Genomic DNA, 26,615 nt, shown 5'->3' with positions numbered 1-26,615 from the left:
TTGGTCACAGGGTGGTATGGTGCAGCCCTGATATGTTGTATGCCATTCACCTGCAGGAATGTAGCCATTTCTTGTGACACCCACTGTGGACCGTTGTCTGAGACAAGTTGCATCGGAGATCCAAATCGGCTGAACACCTCACCTAACTTCGATGGTCTTCTCCGCGGTGGTGGACCTCATTATAACAACCTCTGGCCACTTACTGTGCACGTCAACAGCCACCAGGAACATTCTCTCCTCGAATGGACCTGCAAAGTCTACATGAATGCGGTGCCATGCTTCCTCCAGAAAGTCCCAGGGGTGAAGAGGTGCAAGCTATGGCACATTACGAATTCTCTGACATGAGGAACAGGTTTTAGCTTTGTCCTCAATCAGTCCATCCATACCCGGCCACCAGAAGTAGCTCCTCGCTATTTCTTTCATACGAACCATTCCGCAGTGTCCGGAGTGAAGTTGCTGTAACACTGGTTTCCGTAGCGATGGTGGAATAACCACTCTCCTCCCCCACAGCAAACATCCAGACTGTACCGACAGTTCGTTTCTCCTTAAGAGATATGGTTTCAGGTTTGGGTCATCACTGTCAAGCTTGCCCCTGATGATAATGTCCATCACGGCAGACAACACTGGGTCATTTCTGGTGTTTCGTCGGACCTGTGTCAAAGTAACAGGCGTGTTCTCCACCTGCCTAAAATAGCAGATGTCCATGCTATGCGTCATAGGCTTGGTGACAAGCAGCGGCAACCTGGAAAGACCGTCGGCGTTGCCGTGCAGGTCAGACTTGCGATATCTAATGTCAAAGGTGTGTGCAGACAACAGCAGCGCCCACCTTTGCATTCTGCTCGCAGCAAGTGACGGAATCCCTGTATGTGGCCCGAAGATGGTCATGAGAGGGCGGTGATCTGTTAGTAGGGTGAACTGTCTCCCGTACAAATATTGGTGAAACTTGCGAACGCCAAAAACAATGCTCAGTGCTTCTCGTTCTATTTGGGCGTAGTTAGTTTCAGCTCTGTTCAAAGTCCTAGATGCGAATGCTTCTCTTCTCCGTTTGGCATGATATGAGAAACGACCGCTCCCACACCATATAACGATGTATCACAAGCTAACTGTATTGGTAATGAAGGGTTAAAATGCGTCAAAGCCTCTGACTTCAGGAGCGTGTCCTTTGCTGTCATGAATGCCTCCTGGCACTTGTTAGTCCATTCCCACTTCTTGTCTTTACATAGCAACCAATGCAGCGGCCTCAGCATCGAGGCTAGGTTTGGTATGAACCGTCCATAGTAGTTCAGTAACCCTAGAAAAGAATGCAGCTGGCTGATATTTTCAGGTGCTGGGGCATCCACGATTGCCTTGGTCTTGGACGGTGCCTTGTGAAGGCCTGTGGCATCGATCACATGACCGAGGTACTCAACTGATGCCTGAAAAAAATCGCATTTATCCCTGCGAACTCTGAGTCCACAATCCCTCAGTCTCTTGTAGCGTTGCGTCCAAGTTACGCAGATGGTCTTGGTCATCACACCCAGTAACTAAGATATCATCTAAGTAGCACTGGACTCCAGGCAATCCACTAAGGATCTGGTCCATAGCACGTTGGAAAAGCGCTGGAGCTGATGTAATTCCGAAAGGAAGTCGACGATACCTAAATAGGCCCTTGTGCGTCACAATAGTCAGCATTTCTCGTGACTGTTCATCCACGTGCATTTGCAGGTAGGCTTGACAGAGGTCGATTGTGCTAAACTTCTGGCCCCCAGCAAGTCCCGCAAACAAATCAACAATATGGGGAAGCGGCTATTGCTCCACTGACAATACAGGGTTAACAGTTACTTTAAAATCTCCACATATCCTAACTCCACCCCCTTTCTTGAGCACTGGTATGATGGGTGTTGCCCATTCACTCACACTGACTGATTCTAGAACTCCGCATTCAACTAGGGCTTCTAAGTCAGCCTCGACTTTTGGTCTGATGGCATAAGGTACAAGTCGTGCCTTCATGAACTTGGTTTTGCTATCCTGCTTAATACGAAGCTTCACAGTAATATCTTTCATGCTACCCAGTTCTCCATTAAAGACTTCTGCATGTTTCTTTAAGATGGCGGGTAAGCCTGGATCATTGTGTGACATCATATAGACTGATAACCAGTCTAATTTTATTCTCTCCATTCAACTGAACTGTGACCTCAGTGATACCTCTTACGGTTACTCTTTCACCGGTATATGCCTTTAACGCTAGGTTAGCTGGCTGAAGTGAAAGGTGCTTTAATGTCTTTTTGTAGACTGTCTCTGACATAAGAGATACTGCTGCCCCAGTATCGATCTGCATTCGCACAGGCTGCCCCTCTAGCAAGGGTGAGACCCAGTAGCCATGTGAATCCCCAGCTACAGTCAGCACGTTCAGTGATAGTTCCTCCTCTGAAGTGTCACTTGCCTCTTTTTTATCCTGCTCTACAGAGTGGATATGCTTCTTTGTCTTTTGTCTGAATGCTTTTTTTCTTCCTTCCGTCTTTGACATTTTCTCTGTGTCCCTTTTATTTCTGCATGCGCGCTGAATATGTCACTTTTTACCACAGCTGTGGCAATCCATGTCCCCACACCAGCCTGCAGACGCAAGATGCCCCGTTTTGCCCCAACGGAAACATGGCCCTTGACTCTCTGTTCTTACTTTGTGCACTTTCTCTGTTGCACCCAACTGTTCAGCTTCCTTAGCTGCCAATTCCATGGAAATACTGATTTCAATGGCCTTTTGTAGAGTCAGATTGCTCTCCAATTGCTATGTGGGACAATTCAAATGCAACATTCAAAATACACAACAAAGGGGATGCATCAAAGTTGGAAATTCTGTACTGGTTGAATGCTGTGTTTGGGAAGGGAAGTACTAGCATAAATGTGGTGTGATGATGAAGTAATTAAAGTTGGTGTATAGGATGGCATGTGGAATTTACCGAACAGCAAAAGGATGTTAATAGCCCTGCATTTCAATTACCCCATCCTCACTTGACTGCATTGGCTCCTTGTGCCCCTACAAATTAATTTCAAGATCCTAATCCTTACCTTCCAATATCACCACAATCTTTCTCCACACTACCCCAACATTAGTAGGCTTTGAAGTTGACACAGAAGAGTGTGTCCCTTCAACTTGTGAGGAGGATTTGAAAGTTTCTTAGCTTTTTCCAATAGACTTTGAACCAAACTGGAGGTTGAATTCGCTGAAGATTTATTTCAAATATATTAAAATATTATGTTCTATTTTGAAGTGCCTCATTACAGCCTTGGTCCAAACATGGACAAAGGAGCTGAATTCCAGAGGTGAGCGTGACTGCCTTTGACATCAAGCAGCATTTGACCGAGTCAATGGAAATCAGGGGGAAAACGCTCCACTGGCTGGAGTCATACCCAGCACAAAGGAAGATGGTTGTGGTGGTTGAAGGTCAATCATCACAGCCCCAGGACACCGCTGCAGGAGTTCTTCAGGGCAATGTCCTAGGCCCAACCATCTTCAGCTGCTTCATCAATGACCTTCCCTCCAACATAAAGGTCAGAAATGGGGATGTTTGCTGATGACTGCAGTGTTCAGTGCCATTCACAACTCCACAGATAACGAAGCAGTCCATGCCCGCATGCAACAAGACCTGGATGACGTTCAGGCTTGGGCTGATAAGTGACAAGTAACATTCACACCACAGAAGTGCCAGGCAATGACTATCTCCAACAAGCAAGAGTCTAACCACCTCCCCTTGACATTCAATGGCATTACCATCACTGAATCCCCCACTATCAACATCCTGGGGGGTCACCATTAACCAGAAACTTAACTGGACCAGCCACATAAATACTGTGGCACCAAGAGCAGGTCAGAGGCTAGGTATTCTGCGGCGAGTGTCTCACCTCCTGACTCCCCAAAGCCTTTCCATCATCTACAAGGTACAAGTAAGGAGTGTGATGGAATACTCTGCACTTGCCTGGATGAGTGCAGCTCCAACAACACTCAAGAAGCTCGACACCATCCAGGACAAAGCAGCCCGCTTGATTAGCACCTCATCCACCACCTTAAACATTCACTCCCTCCACCACCGGCGTACCGTGGCTGCAGTGTGTACCATCTACAAGTTGCACTGCAGCAACTCGCCAAGGCTTCTTCGGCAGCACCTCCCAAACCCACGACCTCTACTACCTAGAAGGACAAGGGCAGCAGGCGCATGGGAACACCACCACCTCCAAGTTCCCCTCCATGTCACACACCATCCTGACTTAGAAGTATATCGCCGTTCCTTCAGCGTCACTGGGTCAAAATCCTGGAACTCCCTACCTAACAGCACTGTGGGAGTACCATCACCACACAGACTGCAACATATCAAGGCGGTGGCTCACCACCACCTTCTCAAGGGCAACTAGAGCTGGGCAATAAATGCTGGCATTGCCAGCGACGCCCTGATCCCATAAACAAATAAAAAAAATACAAGGCCTGTAATTAACATAGCTGTGATTATCAGATGTGGTTTTTTATTTCCCTTTTTAAGATTAAAGATTTTTTTTAAATCAGGAAAGGATTTTTTTTTTCTCAATACAAAGGTTGAAAATTCAGTTTAAAACATTTTTGTGGAGGAGGGACATTAATTGATATTTTTATTTCTGGAAAACTATAGAGTGCTTTGAGGTGATCTTTGTTTTTATGGACATTTGTTTATTGAAGACTAATGGTGCACTAATTGCTTTAAGACAATGTTTGGTAAGGAACCAGCTGAGGACGGGGAAAGCAGTATGTAGGGTTCGTAATGGCACTGAAGGGTCTACAGCTGGGTTGGAGGAGGAGGCTGATTGATGGGACTGCAGTGGGAATTTTGATCTGATGTAGTTTAAAGGGGACCAGGGCTCTTTGGGTGCCAATATCTTGGCCTTCTTCCCCACAAGATAGCAAAATCTTGTCCCCCAATATTAACAGATCCCAGGAATCCTCCAATTGTATCAGACTCTGGGCCTCAAGCCTCACAAACTCTCTCCCCAGTCCACCTCGATCATAGGACTTGGAAAGTCCTTTCCAAGGACTTTGCGACCTGGTCCCAGTTCATGGAACCCCCTCACTAACTGCATTCCCAGTGCTTCATCATCACAGAACAGCCCCCAATGCAAGGACTTACCTCCCTGATGCTCCCAGATCCCACCCCAGCATTCCCAGAACCACAGATCCCCTCTCAGTGCTCCCAGGCCTTGGGAATCCCTCAAAGTACTTTCAGATCCTCGACTGCTTTTAATATTGATAAACAAATACCCTGTTCCTTGGCAGAATACCCCTGTTCTTTAAAAAACTTTGAGAGCAACATGACAAGGCCCCAATTTTAACTCTGGGCAGCTGGGAGGCAGGGAAAGTATTTTAACTCCTGGGCCTCATTATAATCTCATGGCCAGTTTCTCACTAGATTGACAACAGAAAACCCGTCCACTTTAGCAGCACAATTTCCAGGTCAGCCAGAGTCCTATTTAAAGCAGCAATATACCTCAAAGCGATGTTGGATTGTCTTCTGGCTCAGGTAAATTTTGCTGAACAGAGAAGGGGTTCATAAGAGAGGTCGAGACAACAAGCCCCAGCTTCTCTGAAGCCACTCTGGAGGTCTTGCTGGAAAGGGGGAGGGAAAGGGAGGTCCTTTACTCCAGCACTGCAAGGAGGCTGCCTAAGCATCGGATCCGCAGGTCTAGAGTGAGGTGGCAAAGGTGGTCAGCTCCAGGAGTCTCCCCTGCAGGACATGGATTCAATGTCAGTAAAGGTTCAGTGAGCTCACTTGAAGTAGCAAGACTAAGTATAGCTTTGCATTGTCAATTTCTCTCAGGAGCACCGGCCCAAAGTCCTTCACACCTCATTCTCTAGTATCTGATCTATTTTCTCTCTATCACTTCCCTCACCACCCCTTATTCTCAGCCCAAACACACTCACCTCTTTCTTCCTTCACAACATCCAATAGCAGTATTCTCTTCTCACTTCATCGAATCGTAGAAACTTACAGCACAGGCCATTCGGCCCATCATGCCCGTGCTGGCTCTTTGAAAGAGCAGTCGTACTTAGTCCCACATCTCCGCCTCATGTCCATAACCCTGTACGTTTCTCATCAAGTACCTATCGGACTCCCTTTTAAAATTATTTTATGGTATCAGTTTCCGCCACCTTTACATGTAGAACGTTCCAGATCTCAACAACTCTGAAAAAATTTCTCCTCTCCCCTCTAGATCTTTTGCCAATGATTTTAAATCTATGACCTCTGGTTATTAATCCACTCACCAGAGGGAATAGATTTTCCCCATCTACTCTATAAAAACCTCTCATCATTTTGAAAACCTCTATTAGGTCACCTCTTAACCTTCTCTGTTCCAAGGAGAACAGTCCCAACTTTTCCAACCTCTTCTCATAACTGAAATCCCTCATCCCTGGTAAAACACAATGAACCAGCTTGACTACATCATCAATTTGCATTATGATGCACGTCTTCTGCTACTGTGCAGCCTCTCCGTGCTATCCTAATTATTGTCATTTTTCTTGTCCACAGGAGGCACCATTAAGCACTTTGTCACACCCAAGCACCAGCACAGAGATTGAACCACAGGTGGGTTAGAGAGTGAGTTAGTGGGTTCTGCACATAGTGGTGTACCCAGCCCGTGAGAGCAGGAGCAGGTACTGGTGGAAGGGAGGGCCCAGGAGATAAGTCGCTGGAGGGTGAGGTCCTCTCCGAGCTCTGCTGAGCAAGACAGAGTTGAAAACTGCTTGCATCACTCATGCAGTTATATCAAGTACTGGAAGGCCTGCCAAGAAGTTCAGCACCATGGCTGAAAATATGGAGTCCACTCCCAGCCAGTGTAGTTTCATCTCGCATGGCAGCAGCACTCTGCAGTCGACCTTGGATAATGTGGCCACATTCAGGAGTTGGCAGCCAGCTCCTCACAACAGGAGTGCATGTTAACAGGCTTTGCAGCTTTTGTGGAAGCTCAAACATCTGCCATGTAGACACTGGGCTCAAACCTGTGGTCTGCCTTTGCAGAGAGATTTCCATCTCAGAGCAATTGGTGGAGTAAATGGAATGGGGCTTTTAAGGCATCACTCATCTTCATACACCACCACCCACCCCCCAGATCTTCTGACTCAGCTGATTACTATTCGAAGATGGCATCATTGGTTTAGCTAAATCTATGATGACACACAGAGAGTTATGGGATATAACTTATCATATCCCACAGTTGGGCTAACATGAGCAACAATTCAAGTTATGGTCATTCCCATGAATGAGCCAGAATAACATATCCCATGACTTGATCAAATATCCTATTTATGCAACGTGTCAATTAAAGAATTAAAATGAAGTCCACAAGAATTAGAGATTACTATTTTAAATGGGAACTATATGGTTGTGCAGATGAGACTCGTGCCACTGAATTTTTTCTTCATGCCATTATTAAGTGCAGATGAAATTTTGAAACCCTAATTTTGAAACCAGAGATCAAAGAAATCCACACAATTTTCAGGACAAACTATGGACGGGTTAAGAACTATCTTATCTGTATGCTAAACAAGACATAGCCACTTCACCACCAACGTAGATGGTAAGTTTCATGTCTAAATACCAACCACAAAAGAAAGCTTTATGTACAAGAAAGTTTGCAGCATGGAAACACATGGTCTTAACTTGCATTTATATAGTGCCTTTAACATAGTAAAACATCCCAAGGCGCTTCATAGCTTAGACAAAAAATTGACACGGAGCCAAAGGAGCCATTAAGACAGGTGACCAAAAGCTTGTTCAAAGATGTCATGCTAGAAATTCGGTGCATTTACGCCTCTCGTTAGCGCCCCCGCTTGCTGAGAATTAGACTCAAAACGCAAATGGGAGGCTTGTCTTGTCAGGTACCCATCATAAATCTAGAAAATTAACCACTTCCACCAAAACAATCTCATCAAGCTAGATGAGAATTTTTGGTCAAGTAACACATGCAAGACAAAATTGTCATATCGATGACTCAATGTTCTAGTTTTGGTCATCAGTGGATAAATCTCTATTATAAACCTTCAAAACTGATCGTAAAGTGTCAGGTACCATTAACCGCTGGAAATTGTGCTTTGTTACACTGGCCCTCTCAGGGGCCAAGCTGAAAGCTCTGGGTTGCTACGTGGTAACAGGGTTGTAATGCTAGAGGAGGTTGCGTGACACCTAGAGAATATTGAAACTTGCTTATGAGCCATACAAGTTAGTACCAATGCAGTTCAATTTTCTGAAGGCATTCCCTGCCTATTTGACAGAACTACAAACTTGTTTCTTGAGAGAAGCAGATCCCAAAGTGTTTCCCCTTCTGGAGAAATCAAGATGAAATAGGTTTGGTCATCAGGCTAGCCTTACCCTGAACAAGATGGTCACAGTAAGGTCTTTTTCATTTTCTTTGGCATAGTCTAATTATGATTTTTTTTTTAATGTAGTGTTGTTGGTATGAGCACTAGGAATGATTCATAACCACCAATTGGAATGCAATGAAGCGCTGACCACACCAAAGCCACCATACCTAGGCTAATAAGCAGGATACAGCCAGCACAAGCTAATGAAAATAGTGTTCAGAAAGTTGAAATATTTCTTGAATTCTGCATTGATTTACAAAAAGAAAATAAGTCAAAAAGCAAACATTTTCTAGGGTATGGACAACAAGATTGCAGCCAACAACATAAGAAAATCTAACGACATACACCCTTTTCATCAGGGATTCAAGCTTTTGTCTGTATGAGCCGCATGGGTATGTACGAGGGAGCCTCAGAAGTCTACCCCATTAATTTGCACAAGATCACATCACAGCTTGCTGATACTAACGGAGCTTGGATTTATCCATCAACGAGACAACAGCCTAAAAAACAGCAAACATGCTATTATTTCTTGTTTGTCTTGCTTGAACATGAGTGCGTTGTCTTGTGTGAAGTGCCATTCTGTTACATAAAGTATGTTGTTGAGATATTTAAGTGTGGAAATCTAGTTGAAAGTTAAAGTTAATTTATACACTTGCATGTACAAAATTTGGCTTCAAAGAGCATGGGTAAAAAATGAATTTTATCAATTGTGGCCCTACACAAATAATTTATCGTTACATCTACATCGCTGTATCAAAGAATGGAAAACTAGCAACCAACTTTACATCATATCCAAAAAATATAGGTGGTAACTTTCAACTTCAGTGGGGCAAAAAACTGGCAGTATACAATTGGCTGTCCGTTACAGAAGAAGAAACATCCTACCTTCACCACCCTACCAATTTTCTTTTCCAAGGAAAAGAAAATATTGGGCAGGGTGTATAGTGGGCAGCCGATCTGATACAGCTAGTTTACTGCCCCCACCAAAGTTGAGTTACCGCCATAGATTATATAGATACAGATATAGTAGTATAGGAACACACACTGTACATTTCTAGAAATTAAAACAGTTTATACATAGAATGGAAAATAAACCTGTCAAACAATATAAATTTTAAAATGAAGCTATTTACTCCAAACTAAAAGTTTTCTGAAAATAATATTTTACAACTAATCTGATCTCATACAAAAAAGTGGTAGCATTGGTACAGTGCAAGGCATAATAGAAATGTGTGACAAGATCAAGAAATGGGTGTATTTCAAAAGGCATTAACAACCTGGTATATGTTGAAAGAGGTTCAGTAGCAAAGCATAAAAATGTGAAGAATTGGTGCACTAGGGAAGGTGGTCCGTGATTCGCACATGCAGAGAGCCACAGTGGGGCAGCAACATGCCACAAGACAAAGTGAACCATGGCACTTGATAAGAAAGCAAGTGGCTAATCTTTAGGATGGTGAAGGTAGGATGTTTCTTTTCATTTCTGTGCGTGGAAGCGAGGGTTGAGACTAATGAGAGATTCAAAATATCAGGTGTGCACAGTTTAGATTTAAAAGAAAAGAGATTGTCAACTTCATGATAGATCACCATTCTATAGATCACTGATAGAATCTCTTTTTTTAAATACTGTGAAAAGCTCTATGTCTATTACAGACAAATTAGCGCATGCCCAAAAGTTGCCTGCTTTTTAGTTGGTAATTTTTTTCCATTTCACATAATGCTCTGGCACGAAGGTTAGCAGCTTGCAATCTTTTCTTCAGATCCAAGTTCTTTGGTTTATTAAGAAGTCGCTTTGTTGCATCACTTTCCTTGAAGTGAATGTTTTCTTTACTTTCTCCTGCAAAATGAACTTTCTTCTTCCCGGGAGAGGATCCGGTGTCTATATAATCATCTAGCAGAGAAATCAAATGAAAAGAAAATCAGTTTCAGACAGTTTACATGTGGATTCCAGCTTTTTTTTTTAATGTACAAGAGGAGCTAAGCAGTTACCCATGTACAGTCTCAACTGGTCATGATTTTTTTTTTTTTTTTTTTTTAAATAGGGACCAGCTTTTTTTTGGGGTGGTGTGAGAAGGGAAAGAAGATGGAGGATGGGGGGGAAAAAAATAGTACTTGTTACAATTTTCAGCGCTCACCAGATATATCGTGTTTTCACCATTAAAGACCATCAGATAAGGCAGCCCTCAGCCCCTACAACCCAAAATGTTACCCGAGCACCCATAGAAACTTAATTTTCAAACTAGAATTGTCAAACTCTTGTGTCCTCCCAATCTTCAGTTAACAGCAGAATAAATCAGACCACATGGCTTAGGCAATAATCTATGAATTATGTTAATTAAAAAGGGTTAAAAAAAAACCCACCAGTTTTGTAACTTATCAATTTTCAGTTGCAAAACAAAAGATGCAATGCTTTGCTAGCTCTATGCTGAACCTGGACCAGCAGCCGTAGCAAAAACATTATATGGAAGATGGAGCACAGATACTGTTCACTTCCATCTCAAAAGAACAGGAAAAGTTCACTTAGCCAAAAGTTACAGAATACATTTGTGCTAGGGCACGAAAACTCCTTGCCTCAGAGAGACCCTATGGGACCATCCCTGCCGGCCGCCCCCCCTCCCCTCGCACTCTAGCTGGCTCTGCCATTAGCAACCTTCAACTAGATTTTAAAACAATGACAACCTCCTGTCCCAAGTGAATGTCAAAAGCCATCAATATTGTGTGATGATACTTGCATATTCTAACACAACCTCAGAAATGTTATCTATTTGGGACCAGTCTGCTGTCACAGCAGGTGAAGACGACACCTATAACAGTTTAAGCTCCAGTCAGAGGCCAATGTGGATTCCAAGACAGAAACTAAGTCAGCAATAATGAATCTAAAGTCGTACTCAAACTTTAATCATTAAAAAGGTATCTATTATAAGGATTCTTATAACAAACAGGACAGATTTCCAATTAGTCAGCTATCTTGAAGTTGATTTTTTGAATCTTAGTGGAGTTTTTGTGCAGAAGGAGAAAGATGTGAACAGTTTGTTTGGAGATTTCACTACATGCTAGATAAGATGCTTATGCAAGCCCAATTTAAAAGTTTCTACATCTTTCGATAATACTGTACAAAATGAGGCATTCATAAATAGAAGCAGCACAACTGAGTGCTACAGATTAGAAACACCATTATTGATTTTTTACTAATTGACAAGATGCACACAGCATTGTTAGATACAAAGGAAATTCTACAAGTAACCATGCTAACCCACTAACTTCCTCAATTATCACTAGCTAAAGTTTTTGAATATTCTTTTTTGGAGCAAAGGTGTCTTAGTTCACATCTCTCCTCATTCCCCTCAAATTTGTACAGACTTGACAACATTTTGAACAAACTTTACAAAAACTCTCCTCTCCCTTGCTGCCCCCATCTCTATAAGACCCCATTCTGCAGAGCAGAAGTGCTGATGGGGATTCCTTTTCTACTTTCACCCAGTACATTCTCTGCCCATCCAGCTGAACAAAATGGATTCTTGTAAATGAAGATTCAGAAATCTCAGTAAAAACTGGAGATAAAAGAGGAGCTCTATTGATACAGATCTTCATTCCCCTTTAAACTAGTAAATTTGACAAATTTAATGAGCATTTTAGATTTGTGACAAATATTGCAGAACATTTTAGACTGAACCACAAGATTAAATACATTGATGGTAAAAAAACATGACTTCTAATTTACAAAGTGTTTCAGGTCTTCCCAGTTCAAGTTTAGTGTCAATATTTAAATACATCAACATTTGCAGAAATACTGGATATGTACACTACGGTATTATGGCACAGGTATAAATTAATTAAAACAAAACTGTCCTGTAGGCCCCATTATCGGATCAGGATTTCCCCAATGGTGCTGAAGTTTCATGTTTAAATCAGCCATCTAAACAGCAATAGTTATACAACATATGATAATTAATGGGATTTCATACTCCATTATATGCATATACCATATCTACTTCTTTGCTTTCCATCTTTAAAACCCCTTGGAAAAGTAATTAGTAGCCCAATATGAAATGTATCATCACGAAATAGTAGGTTTTACCTTTGACTTAAAAAGCGACTAGTTTTTCTCTTGTTCCCACCTTTTTTCTGATTTCTTATACTCCCCCTCTTCATCCAACCCCTCAAAAAAAAACACAACTATTATCATTCCTACTTGAGTGATCAGGAAAGCAACCTACAGGAAACTTTCGATTTACCGGCACCTAAATAACCGGAAATCTCGGTTAACCGGCAAAATTCAGGAGTAGGTTCAGGTAAGTTATACTTCATATTGTACTTGTCTTCCTCGATCTGTTGCTGTGCAAGGGTGTGGCTGCAGCTGTTGCTAAGCTACAGAGACGCTTGGAACTTGTAGCCATTGTTCTGAACCTGTTGCTAAGCAACAGGGTTTGTTGCTTTATACAGAGCTCTCATCTCTCTGTACCTTTTACTATAGCTTTCGGTTATCCGGAATTTTTGATGAACCGGCACCACGTCGGTCCCGTCGGTGCCGGATAAAAAAAAGTTTCCTGTACTACGATGCTCTACCTTGGCCACTCTAACTTAGATCAGTCACTCGTACCTTTCAGTATTAAAAGTGTTGAACTAAAGCCAGATAACTAGGAACTCACCAATGAACTGTAAGGAAAACTATTCTGGATTCCATTATTCTGTGTTAAGTCACTCTTTGCATCACAGACATGAAAATAGCTAAATCAAAGCATGATTATCATGCAGAATTGAAGGAGTTATTGCGCATTTTCATTGAACATATATCAGACTATTGCTCAAATATTCTTGGGTTATTAAATTAGAGCTAATTTTAATACTACAAATTGGAACATCTCCATGTAATTTTTTAAAAATTAATATAGTGGGTAGAAACCACTCGACTTTCATTTCCACAATGGAAATAAAATAATGCAATTCCTATAATGGGAGCCGATCCACAATGACAATTTTACATCTGGGCGGTGATATACCTATCAATTCGTCCAATAAAAAGCGACGAGTTAGGAACGTAACTAAAGGTTTTTATTGACTAAATAACAGAGCCCACCCTCGTGGGTGATCGGGTCCAACAAGGAGGAATACCAGCCAGTCGACTACCTTTATACCTGGGCAGGTAGGTGGAGCCATGGGCGGAGTCGGAGGTGGTCAGCCCAGGTATAACAGCGCGACAAGAGGCGACCTCGTATAGTGATACAACAGTGAGAACAATACAACAGTGATAACTATAGTGTAACGATAGTGAACGATAAAAGTGGTTTACCACATTCACCCCTTGTTTAGATTTGAGTCCAGCGGGGTGAAGTGTACTACCAGTTCTGGTATGTCAGTCTGTCCGGAGGCCTCGTAAGCCTCTCCGATCGTCGCAGCGGCGGTGCTGCATTATCCGGTGTTAATGCTGGTGTCTGCGTGGTCGGCGAAGGCTCGTGGGGTTCCGGCATGCCGTCTACCTGGGCTGGAATTGGGGGGGGTGGTGGGGGGGGGGGGGGGGTAAAGGTGGTGTCTCCGGAGTGCCCGAGGTCTCGTAAGGAGACAGTGTCCTCCCGCCCGTCTGGGTAAGCCACGTAGGCGTACTGGGGGTTGGCGTGCAGGAGGTTCACCCTCTCGACCAGGGGGTCCGTTTTATGGGCCCTCACGTGCTTTCGCAGCAAGACGGGCCCCGGAGAGGTCAGCCAGGTTGGTAGAGTGGTTCCCGTAGTCGACTTCCTGGGGAAGACAAACATTCGTTCATGGGGGGTGGCGTTAACGGCAGTGCAAAATAGTGACCGGATGGAGTGCAGCGCTGTCGGGAGGACTTCCTGCCAGCGGGAGGTTGGGAGGCCCTTAGACTTTAAGGCTAAGAGGACGGCCTTCCATACCGTCGCGTTCTCTCTTTCCACCTGGCCGTTCCCTCGGGGGTTGTAGCTGGTGGTCCTACTTGCTGCAATACCTCTCGCTAGTAGGAACTGACGGAGTTCCTCGCTCATGAAGGAGGAGCCCCGGTCACTATGTATATAGTTCGGGAACCCGAACAAGGCGAAGAGGTCGTTCAGGCACTTGATGACCGTGGTACTGGTCATGTCTGGGCAGGGGAAGGCAAAAGGGAAACGGGAGTACTCATCAACGATGTTGAGGAAGTACACATTGCGGTCAGATGACGGTAGAGGCCCCTTAAAGTCGATGCTCAGGCGCTCGAAGGGGCGGGTGGCCTTGATCAGGCTTGCTCTGTCCGGCCTATAGAAGTGCGGTTTGCACTCGGCGCAGGTCTGGCAGTTCCTGGTCATGGTCCTGACCTCCTCGACGGAGTAGGTCAGGTTGCGGGCCTTAATGAAATGGTAAAGTCTGGTGACCCTGGGGTGGCAGAGGTCGTTGTGGAGGGTCTGAAGTCTATCAATATGCGCGCTGGCGCATGTAATTCGTGAAAGAGCATCAGGGGGTTCGTTCAGCTTACCTGGCCGGTACAAGATATCATAATCGTAGGTGGAGAGCTCGATTCTCCACCTCAAGATCTTGTCATTCTTGATTTTGCCCCTCAGCTTGTTATTAAACATGAAAGCAACCGAACGTTGGTCGGTGAGGAGGGTAAATCGTTTGCCTGCCAGGTAATGCCTCCAGCGCCGTACCGCCTCCACAATTGCCTGGGCTTCCTTCTCGACCGACGAGTGTCGGATCTCGGGGCCCTGTAGGGTCCTTGAGAAGAAGGCCACCGGCCTCCCCTCCTGGTTAAGGGTAGCGGCTAGGGCGAAGTCGGATGCATCGCTCTCCACTTGGAAGGGGATGGACTCATCCACTGCATGCATTGTGGCCTTGGCTATGTCTCCCTTGATGAGGGAGAAGGCCGCGCACGCTTCCTCCATGAGGGGGAAGGATGTGGACCTCATGAGGGGTCTGGCTTTGTCCGCATAATTGGGCACCCATTGGGCATAGTAGGCGAAGAGCCCCAGGGTTCTCTAAGTGCCTTAGGGCAGTGGGGGAGGGGTAGCTCCATGAGGGGGCGCATTCTTTCGGGGTCGGGGCCGATGAGTCCGTTCTCTACTACACAGCCAAGGATGGCAAGGCGCGAGGTGTTAAACACACATTTCTCCTTATTGTAGGTGAGGTTCAGCCGTTGGGCCGTACGGAGGAATTTCTCCAGATTCACGTCATGGTCCTGCCGGTCGCGGCCGCAGATGGTGACGTTATCTAGATAGGGGAATGTGGCCTGCAGTCCGTTCTGGTCAACCATCCGGTCCATCTCCCTTTGGAAGACCGAGACCCCGTTGGTGACACCGAAGGGGACCCTAAGGAAGTGGTATAGGCGCCCATTCGCCTCGAAGGCGGTGTACTGGCGGTCCTCGGGGTGGATAGGGAGTTGGTGGTAGGCCGACTTAAGGTCGATGGTCGAGAATACGCGGTATTGTGCAATCTGATTGACCATGTCAGATATGCGGGGAAGGGGGTATGCGTCCAGCTGGGTGTATCTGTTTATGGTCTGGCTGTAGTCGATGACCAGGCGATTTTTATCGCCGGTCTTAACGACCACGACCTGGGCACGCCAGGGGCTGTTGCTCCCCTCGATAATGCCCTCTTTCAGGAGGCGCTGCACCTCAGAGCTAATGAAGGCTCTGTCCCCAGCGCTGTACCACCTGCTCTTGGTAGCGACGGGTTTGCAGTCGGGGGTGAGGTTAGCGAACAGGGAAGGTGGCGGCACCTTGAGGGTGGATAGGCTGCAGGTGTTACGCGGTGGGCGGTTTAACATTCGCTGGTTGTCGACTGTGAGTGGGGGGGAGGGGTCCACCGTATGCTAGGGTTACACTGGAGGTGGGATTGGAAGTCCAGCCCTAGTAGGACGGCAGCGCAGAGCTGGGGGAGGACGAGGAGTTTAAAATTTTTATACTCCGTACCCTTAACCGACAAGGTCACAACACAGTAGCCACTGATGTCCGTGGCGTGGGACCTCGATGCCATCGAGATTCGGTTGCGCGTTGGCAGGACAGGGAGGGAGTAGTGGCTCACCGTGTCTGGGTGGATGAAGCTCTCCGTGCTTCCGCTGTCGAACAGGCAGGTCGTGGCGTGGCCGTTTACTTTGATGTCCATCATCGACTTGGACAGGTGGTGCGGGCGGGCTTGATCCAGAGTGACGGAGGCTAGTGTGTAGGTAAGCGAGTTGTTGTCGTCTGCGGGCGAGGCGGTCGTCGGGTCCGGAGGCCCGGTGGCAGTCGGGCGTGGTGGGTAAAATGGCGTCTCCCACGAGGTAGGACAAAATGGCGGAGAAGATGGCTGCCCCCATAACTCACATGAGGCACTATTGGGGTCGGTTGCCTTGATCAAAGATGGCCGCCCCCATGACTCACGTGTGGGGATGCTGGCCTCAGTTGCCTTGAAAGAAGATGGCCGCCCCCACAGTTCGCATGAGGCACTGCTGGCCTCTGAAGATCCGCTCCTGCAGGCCTTAGAGAAGTGGCCTTTCTTCCTGCAGGTTGAGCAGGTAGAGTTCCTGGCTGGGCAGCGCGACCTCGGGTGCTTCTCCTGGCCGCAAAAGAAGCAGCCGGCGGCCCGATCGCGGGTGCCCAATGTCGGAGCCGGTACCGGGGGTGGCGGTCCCGGGACGCCGACGCGGAGGTAGGTCCCGGGGGCGGCGCTGCGAAGGGTATTGCGGTAGGGGTCGGGCCCGAGTCCCAGGGTCGCGAGCAGTACCTGGAAAACGCCTCCTGGTCCTGATGGGCCACCTCTAGGGAGAGAGCGAGGGCTTCAGCTTTGTCCAGGTCGAGGTCTTTAGCTTCAAGCAGTCTTTGCCGTGAGTAGTCGGACCGTAGGCCTTTCACAAAGGCATCGCGGATATTATCTTCCGTATTTTCAACAGCCGTCGCCCCGTAAAAATTCAGCTACAGACTCTGCTGGCTGTTGCGGGCGGGATCTTAGGAGGTGCCTGGTGTACATGTAATTTACCGGGCTCCGGTACTGCTGTTTCAGTAGGTTGATAGCGGCCTCGTATGTAGTCGTGTCCTGGATGAGTTCGTATACTCTCGGGCTCGCTTGGGCGTTCAGAACTCTTAGTTTGGATCTCTGAGGGACGCCGGATTCTTCCAGGTAGGATTCGAAGCAGTCCAGCCAGTGTTTGAAGTTGAGGGCTGAGTTTGCTGCCTGTGGGTTTAGATCCAGGTACGGTGGTTTGAGGGCTTGCAGCCAAGCCGGCTGGTGTAGCCCGGTGTCTGAAAGCTGCTGTGGCTGTGCTTCTGGGAGGGCTTCTGGCTGGCCAGTAGTAGACATCTTTAAAATTTAGTCAATAAAATTGATATACCTATCAATTCGTCCAATAAAAAGCGACGAGTTAGGAACGTAACTAAAGGTTTTTATTGACTAAATAACAGAGCCCACCCTCGTGGGTGATCGGGTCCAACAAGGAGGAATACCAGCCAGTCGACTACCTTTATACCTGGGCAGGTAGGTGGAGCCATGGGCGGAGTCGGAGGTGGTCAGCCCAGGTATAACAGCGCGACAAGAGATGACCTCGTATAGTGATACAACAGTGAGAACAGTGATAACAATACAACAGTGATAACTATAGTGTAACGATAGTGAACGATAAAAGTGGTTTACCACAGGCGGCAAGTTGAAAATCTACCCTAGTAGCATTAGTGACACCACCACTTTATGCAGTTTAATCTCCATTTAACATTGGGCCAGTAATTCCGGTCCCAACGCGAGTACGGACGGTGTACTCACGCGTGGGCCCGTTGGAAGTGCCGGATTTCAGCATGCACAGCGCATGCGCGGGAAACCGGCATTTCCTCTCCATCGAACCAAGGGGTTAAGAGGTCCAACGCGTGCGCACAGGACTCTGCGCGCACGCGTTGAACTTCCTTCTTTTTGACAGGTTTGCGCGTGTGCAAGGGCCTGAACTTTTTAGAAATGAAAAAAGGAGGCGTAAGGAGTGGATTCTTGAAGGTAAGTGGTCTATTATTTAAAATTATTACATTTTTTCCACAGCTTCATTGTTTATAAGGACTTTACAGTAAGGTAAGTTTATTTTTAGACCAGATTTCATAAAAAGTGATTTTTTTCAAAAATTTTATTAATTGTTTTAAATAGTTTTTTAAAGTTATTTATAGCTTATTTAATTATTGGGATGTTTTTAAAAATTTTAATTAAAGTTAAACTAGTCTTTTGGGCGCCCGTACTTTTCAGGAGTTTGACAGTCTTTACTATCAAACTCATGAATGAGTTTCCCCTCCCCTGATTGGCTGCAGAGTGCTCACCTGATCCCAGCCGGCACATCGCACTAACTACGCCGCTGGATCAGGCAAGCACATCGCGCCGACAGCTGAACCGGGCCAGTGACAGGAAATGCAAGCAGGCCCGGGCTTCAGATGTCGGCGCGCAGGGTGAGTGCACATCGGGGGCTTGCACGCGTGGCAAGCACCCGATCCTAATTTCTGGCCCAAGTTACTTACCTAAAAGTGCATTAGAAAAACAAAGCAAGCAGCTGTAGGATACAATCTATAAACCTATTTGTGATGGCAATTCAGGAGTCAAAGTCACAAGTAACAGATGAACCCATTATATATTTCCAGAGCTTATATGCAAAAGTAGTTCCATGAAATGGCCTCCCACCTTTCACACTCCGTAAACTTCAGCTCATTCAAAACTCTCGCACCAGGTTTAGTTCATCCATCACCTCTGCGCGCTGAGCTACATTGGCTCCTGGTCTGGCAACACCTCAAATTAAAAATTCTCATCCTTGTGTTTAAATCCTTCCATGGCCTCACCCCTCCCTATCTCTGTAATAACCTCCAGCCCTACAATCCTCAGAGATATTTGCACTCCTCCAATTCTGGCCAAATATGCATCCCCGATTTCAACTGCCCCACCACTGGTGCCTTCAGCTGCCTAGCCCTCAAGTTCTGAAATTCCTTCCCTAAACCCCTCTCCTCCTTTAAGACACTCCTTAAAACCAACCTTTGGCCAACCTGTCCTAATCTCTGTGGCTCGGTGTCAAAGTTTGTTCGATAATGCTCGGGTGGGGGAGGGGGTGGGAAAGGAGAAGCCTGTGGCAGGAATGGGAAGCGGGGGAGGGGGTGGAGTAAATGCCTCTGGCAGAGATTGGGACGGGGGTAGCCGCCTGTGGCAGAGATTGGGACAGGATAGCTTCACGAGACCTGGAGGTGCACTCCTGAGTCACAAGGAAACTTAAAATAAAACTTTTAAACTTACTTTCTGGGGCTCTTCTGACCCAAACAGTTTGTCTGACAAGGGAGCCTTCACTCCCTCCACCCCCCTGCACAGGCCTTCAACTAAAATTGCAGATTGGGTCCTGATGACATCATCGGACCGGATCTACACATTTAAAGTAGTACCCTGCTTCCTTCCTGTGGGTGTCCTGCTCACCTGCCCAGTTTCCGCCAGGCAGGGTTAGCTAAAAATCAGGGCCAATGTCTTTTGGAGAAGCAGTGCAGCAAGTTCAGTTTACTCCACAAAGTAATTTTCAAGATGTAATCCTCACTTCGGAGAGGTTAATCACATGCCTACTGGAAATTTTAAGTGCCAGAGCTTGCAAATGTCTTTATTACACATACATAGTAATTAATCTGTTTGTAATATAAAAAGCATGTTTACTCCACTTGAGAAAATCACTTCAATTACTGCATCATTCTTATTTGTGAAGTTAGTTTTGTATTCCACAGTTCCTTAAACAATCTATAGTCAGTCTCAGTCAAGGTTGACCAAGTCATGAACAAGCAGTTGCATGCCCACATACCATCATCCTCCTGTTGTTGAGGATACTGAACTCTTAGTTTGCAGCAGTACAATCAACAAAAGTACAAATCAAAACATGGAATCTGATGGATTCAAACACTAGATTTGATTATTTGTTTTGACAAACCTACTATTTGGTGTAACAGATCATGGGAAAAGTAAAAATGGGGTCCTCTAGTATATGTATATCCAAGATAAATAAACAAAAAACTCATCAGAAAAATCAGAAATTCAGACATTTCATTAACAATTAAAATACCAGATTCATCCACCATTAGTAGTAATCATTTAAGGGCTAAACAGGTAGGAGTGCCAGGTGTTTTGCCAATATCACATACCTAATCTATGGACTGCTGTCTTCAGTATTTGCTGTTCCTTCATCAAGGTGCAGTTCTTTATTAAGCTCTCTGCCCTGTTCAGAAAAGATAAAAATTGTATGCTTTGTTTTACCAATAGCAACTGAATAGTAAAGATCTCATTCAGCTTAAACAGAAACATTATTTAATAAAACAAACTTGGAGATGACCAAGGAAATGACAGAGGGTAGGAAGAAACGAGAAAAAAAGAAAATGAAACTCCATTAGTAGCTAACTGGTGCCAAAGTTCCAATAACTTGGGCGACTGTCTGTGTGGAGTTTGCACATTCTCCCCGTGTTTGCGTGGGTTTTCTCCGGGTGCTCCGGTTTCCTCCCACAGTCCAAAGATGTGCGGGTTAGGTTGATTGGCTATGATAAATTGACCCTTAGTGTTAGGGGGGTTACAGGGATAGGGTGGGATATGTGTTGTGTAGGGGTTGCAGTGATCGGGTGGGATATGTGTCGGTGCAGGCTCGATGGGCTGAAATGACCTCTATCTGCACTGTGGGGTTTCTGTGATTCTGTGAACAACTGCTGTTAAGAGTTCAGCTTCCAATCCCAAATTACACAATTCCAAAAAAAAAGTTTTGATGAGATTTTGTTAAAACAAAAGCATTTAAATCTTTATTTGTGCTTTGAGAACTAATTCGAATGGCCTTCTGATTCTGAAATAAAATTTGACTAAAAATAATAGCTTAGATTCTACTTTTTAAAAAATTGTATATATACTAATTATAATTAGTGTTGGTGATGTGTGTTTTTAAAAAAAAAATTCGTTCATGGGATGTGGGCATCACTGGCATGGCCAGCATTTATTGACCATGGCGGTGGTGGTGTTCCCATGCGCCTGCTGCCCTTGTCCTTCTAGGTGGCAGAGGTCGCAGGTTTGGGAGGTACTGTCGAAGAAGCCTTGGCAAGTTGCTGCAGTGCATCTTGTAGATGGTACACACTGCAGCCACGAACGCTGGTGGTGGTGGAGTGAATGTTTATGGTGGTGGATGGGGTGCCAATCAAGCAGGTTGCTTTGTCCTGGATGGTGTCAAGCTTGAGTGTTGTTGGAGCTACATTCATCCAGGCAAGGGGAGAGTATTCAATCACACTCCTTACTTGTGCCTTGTAGATGGTGGAAAGGCTTTGGGAAGTCAGGAGGTGAGAAACTTGTGGCAGAATACCCAGCCTCTGACCTGCTCTTGCAGCCACAGTATGTACGATGGAGGGAAGGTCATTGATGAAGCAGCTGAAGATGGTTGGGCCTAAGACCAGAGGAACTCCTGCAGCGATGTCCTGGAGCAGAGATGAATGGCCTCCAACAACCACCTTCCTTTGTGCTAGGTACGACTCCAGCCAGTGGAGAGTTTTCTTCTGGATTCTCATGAACTTCAATTTTACTAGGTCTCCATGATACTCCTTGATGCCATTCTGTCAAATGCTGCCTTAATATCAAGGACAGTCACTCTCACCTCTGGAATTCAGCTCTTCTGTCCATGTTTGGACCAAGGCTGTGCTGAAGTCGAGCAGAGTGGCGGAACCCAAACTGAGCATCGGTGAGCAGGTTATTGGTGAGTAAGTGCTGCTTGATAGCACTGTCAACGACACCTTCCATCACTTTGCTGATAATTGAGAGTAGACGGATGGGGCGGTAATTGGCCAGATTGGATTTGTCCTGCTTTTTGTGGACAGGGCATACCTGGGTAATTTTCCACATTGTCAGGTGTGTGTGTAACATAATATATATAGTAAGAATTTGGGAGCAGAAAGGGTATCATGTGCTCTTTAAATTGACAAGCTAACTGGTGCGGTGAACATTCCCGTTTCTGTGTCAGGATACACAGTACATTGGACTGCACTCTGGGCCTAATTTCCTACAGATTTACTCATTTATCTAGCAGGGCAAACACTGCAATAATAAAAAAAAAAGACTACAAATCACAGATGGTGAAATCCCACCTCCTAGGTTTTGCCATCTCAGACTTGCATTATTATGTGTAATACATCAGAAGCAGGTATGAAGTACTGGGCATCGGCAACATGGAGGAGTCGGAGAACACACTATTTGTTCATACTATACCTGGTGAATATTATCTGTACAATAAAAAAGTTTTGACACTTCTGTTTTGCACCTTTAGTACTCTCAATCTTCTCAGCAAAACCTTCATCCATACTTTTTATTAACAGTTCACTCCGGAACAAAAAAACCAGACGAGATGTCAGCAAGACTCTACTGACTATCTGGTTTACAAGATAGTGTCCTCTGGAAGCCATTACATTTCTGTTGCATGCAAATCACAAGCAAGACTTCAAAGTCAGCATGCGCACAGATGGCGGCACATGACATTGTGCCTGCTGTATTCAAGGAGCAGGCAAAATTTTTTTTTTTAATTTTTATATAAAGGAGTTCGACTTGAGTTCGAGGCACATAATGAGCAAACACACTCCTTCCAGTAGCTGAATGGTCAGTGGGGGCTGAAAAGACATGGACACGTGTTGAGTGGGGCCTTAGTTTCATTAGTCACCCCATTCACCTCCATTACATCTGTTACTTTACTGGTCCAGACCTCCATCAGCCATACTAGATGTATTATGGGAGCTTTACATATTAAATATAAACTGAGTAAAATTCAGAAACATTTGAATCAGTAATCTGTCTCCCGTGGTGTTGCACATGGGGAGTCTAGACCAAATGTATTCTTCAGGTGAAGCAGGGTTAGAGGAATTAATTGGACCAGGAAATGCAGATGCAATTTAGTGTCCTACATTCCAACCTTATTTTTATATAACACTTTCATTTCATAATTTTTGGTGAAATAGCATTTATTTTTAAAATGCTAATGAGAAAATTGGTTTTAAACATGAAGACTTACAGATATTACTAGAAATTATCATCCCCAGCAGAACTAAAATTACTCTACCTACTGTAGCTTTTACCAGTGCTATTCCAGGAAGGAGACAACAACTTTTCCAAGATCATTTAAACAAAAAGTGCTCCAATAATGGTATTCATACAGGGTGGAGGAGTTTGGGGGGGGGGGGGGGGGGGGGGAAATTAGAGGAGCAAGATTAGCATGGGCAAAGTAACAGCTTTGGCAGAGGCCCAGAAATAGAATACTGTACACTCCAGCTGTCAGAAAAAACTGTAACATGGATAACCTACAAGGGTGGGAGAATAAAAAAGGCAACTATTTCTCAATGATGGGAGGTAGCTGCTGCCGACAACTGTACGTTGAAGTCCCATCAAAATAGTACTGTACTCAAATTTATGAAAAAGTTATTAGGTTGCAAACTAAGTGAAAATGCACAAATGCTAGATCAACTTAAAAGGTATGTAATCTACAATTTTCTCGTGAGAAGATTAAACATGCAGCAAAACTTGTAAAGAATCAGTCTTAAATTAATTTCAAGTAATGGTGACTGACAGTTGTTTTCCAAATAGGTTCATATCGGAATCATTAATATATTGTTGGTAAACTTTAATCATTATATAGGAAAATAGCCATTGATTTAGAATTGAATTTAGATAGATGTTACTGTACAAGTCTGCTGCCTCACCTCCCTTAACCAAAAGAAGATAGTACTAAGCTGGGCTGTTACCTAGAAAACTTTTCCTCTGCTAGTCTCTCTCGAATGCAAAGCTCCCGCTCACGTTCTGAAGAAAAATTAAATAGAAAGCAATGTTAACAGTACCAGTACAGGTTCCACATACATTTTTTTTTACAATATAATGGATTCAAAATTGACTTTTTGCATACAGTGTAGTAAACTGATAAACGGTCATGTAAACAGTTTGTTGCACAAAGTTTTGCACAGATCAAACCTTCAGTGGTGGGAAGTTCAAAGTTTCCTTCTCAATAAACATAATGCTCATGTATTACAATCTCAACAACGCTTCCTTTTCCTATAATGCAACTGAATACAATTTCAATTTTGTGACAGACACAATAAGCTAGGAAACCAAGGCAATAGGTAGAACTTAGTCAGCTAGAAGCTGATGCTATGGAAATAGGAAAAAGTATATGCATAATATATTGGAATGGTTTTAGATTGAAACACATTCTGTGACCTGTGTTCACGATATCCTACCTCAACAAAAAAAAAACCATGACATGCAGATCAATTTACTTTACTTGCAATCAACCTAGGTAACTAATTTATAGTATTATAGGAAACTCTCCTTTTACCGGCACCTAAATAACTGGAAATCTCTCTTAACCGGCAAAATTCAGGAGTAGGTTCAGATAAGTTTTACTTCATATTAGTGGCCGTGTAACCGGGGTTCCTGGATCTGTGGCCGTGTAAACGGGGTTCCTGCACCTGTTGCCATGCAACAGGGATGCCTGGATATGTGGCCGTGTATGGGGCTCTCGTACCTTAGTAAGTATACCTCTCTGTAATCCGGACTTTTTGATCAACCAGCAGCACGCCGGTCCCGTCGGTGCCGGATAAAAAAGTTTCCCGTATATGCACTTTCAACCAGCTGCTGATCTAATTCATATCCCCATAACAACTAATAGAGGAAGAAAACCCAAAGAACTGAAACCCCAAATAAAGTTGCTTTTCTGTGAAGTATTTGAATTCACCAATTGCGAGAGGCGGGCTTCAAACCCATGTTATGCTTGAACTGTATAAAACATTAGTTAGGCCACAGCTAGAGTACTGCACGCAGTTCTGGTCACCACATTACAGGAAAGATACGATTGCACGAGAGAGGGTACAGAGGAGATTTACGAGGATGTTGCCTGAACTGGAGAATTTAAGCTACGAGGAAAGATTGGATAGGCTGGGTATGTTTTCTTTGGAACAGAGGAGGCTAAGGGGAGATCTTATTGGAGGTGTATAAAATTATGAGGGGCCAAGATAGAGTGGACATGAAGGACCTATTTCCCTTAGCAGAGGGGTCAACAACCAGGGGGCATAGATTTAAAGTAATTGGTAGAAGGTTTGAGGGGAAATTTCTTCACCCAGAGGGTTGTTGGGGTCTGGAACTCACTACCTGAAAGGATGGTAGAGGCAGGAACACTCACCACATTTAAAAAGTACTTGGATGTGCACTTGAAGTGCCGTAACCTACAGGGCTATGGACCAAGAGCTGGAAAGTAGGATTAGGCTAGATACCTCTGTCGACCAGCGCAGACACGATGGGCCGAAATGGCCTCCTTCCGCCTGTAAATTTCTATGATTCTATGATAAAATACAATAGGAACATAGACCCTTCCATTTTGTTCTAGTATGCTATAAATAAATAAAATAAAAATCAAACAAGTATAATTACGTTCGAGAAGCTCTTCTCTTTCTTTCAAGGCCTTCTCCCTGTTATGAAGCTGTTCCTCTTTAAGTTTCAGCTCAGTCACCAGTGGGTCACTGTCGTGGAGATGTTCATTCTCCAGAGATCTTCTCCCTCGTCTTTCAGCTGATATTTTTCGCTGCTCTTCAGCCACCAAATTAGCAATCAAGAGATGCTGCATTAGTTCATCCACAGAAGGCCTCAGATAATCCTGGTATATAAAAGACAATCATAGTTACACTGAAAGAATAAACCACAAGTCAACTATATAAAAACAAATGAATCATTTTGGTGTGTCTGACTTCCCCTGCCCCCTTATCCCACCACCACTGGAAAATTTCACTTCATTTAAGCAGTGTACAGCAGTACTGATTTTTCATATTGGGTGGATCCAGGAGTAGAAACCCAAAACAGCACAGGTTGATGGAATCAACACAGTTGTATTTTGCAAGTAGACTTTATCATGTTCCTTAAAAGTTGCTTTATCGCATTAGCCGTTCCTTCTTTAAGCAACAACCGCCAGTCAGTTTGGGGACTCAGACCTAGTGTTTGCTTAGTTCAGTGCTTGAGATCCCTCAATACCAGCTCATAACATTGATTATGATTATGGTACGGTAATAGCAACCCAGAGTTCAAATCCCACCGTGGTAAGTTAGGAAATAGAATTCAACAGGTCTGGTAATTTGTGGGCTGGTCACAGATAAAATGACCATGAAAACTGCTGGCTTGTCGTAAAAACTAACCAGTTCACTAATGTCCTTCAGGGAAGAGACCCTGTCTGGCATGAACACAATTCCAGTCCCCGACTATGTGGTTGATTCTAAATACCCTCAGGGAGGCTAGGGATGGGCAAAAAGTACTGCCTTGCTAGTGTCCACCCCAC

The 26,615-nt window shown here is 44.7% G+C and overlaps 1 protein-coding gene across 1 annotated transcript in view; it reads right to left on the bottom strand.

The window, feature by feature from the left end:
* Window positions 1-9,041: 9,041 nt before the first annotated feature.
* Window positions 9,042-26,615, bottom strand: part of nek2 (NIMA-related kinase 2) — a 50,206-nt gene continuing 32,632 nt past the window's right edge. Inside the window, exons 6-9 of the mRNA XM_085981276.1 lie at window positions 25,721-25,943; window positions 24,043-24,097; window positions 20,437-20,510; window positions 9,042-10,247 (exon numbers count right to left, since the gene is read on the bottom strand). Coding sequence (XP_085837402.1) covers window positions 10,015-10,247; window positions 20,437-20,510; window positions 24,043-24,097; window positions 25,721-25,943 — 585 coding nt within the window. The 3' untranslated portion in view covers window positions 9,042-10,014. The remainder of the gene's footprint in view (window positions 10,248-20,436; window positions 20,511-24,042; window positions 24,098-25,720; window positions 25,944-26,615) is intronic.

The sequence above is a fragment of the Somniosus microcephalus genome, chromosome 3 (assembly GCF_052327205.1).
Source record: "Somniosus microcephalus isolate GS21.2 chromosome 3, FLI_Smic_1.0, whole genome shotgun sequence".
Lineage (NCBI taxonomy): Eukaryota > Metazoa > Chordata > Chondrichthyes > Squaliformes > Somniosidae > Somniosus > Somniosus microcephalus.
This window is presented reverse-complemented; position numbering and strand designations above follow the sequence as displayed.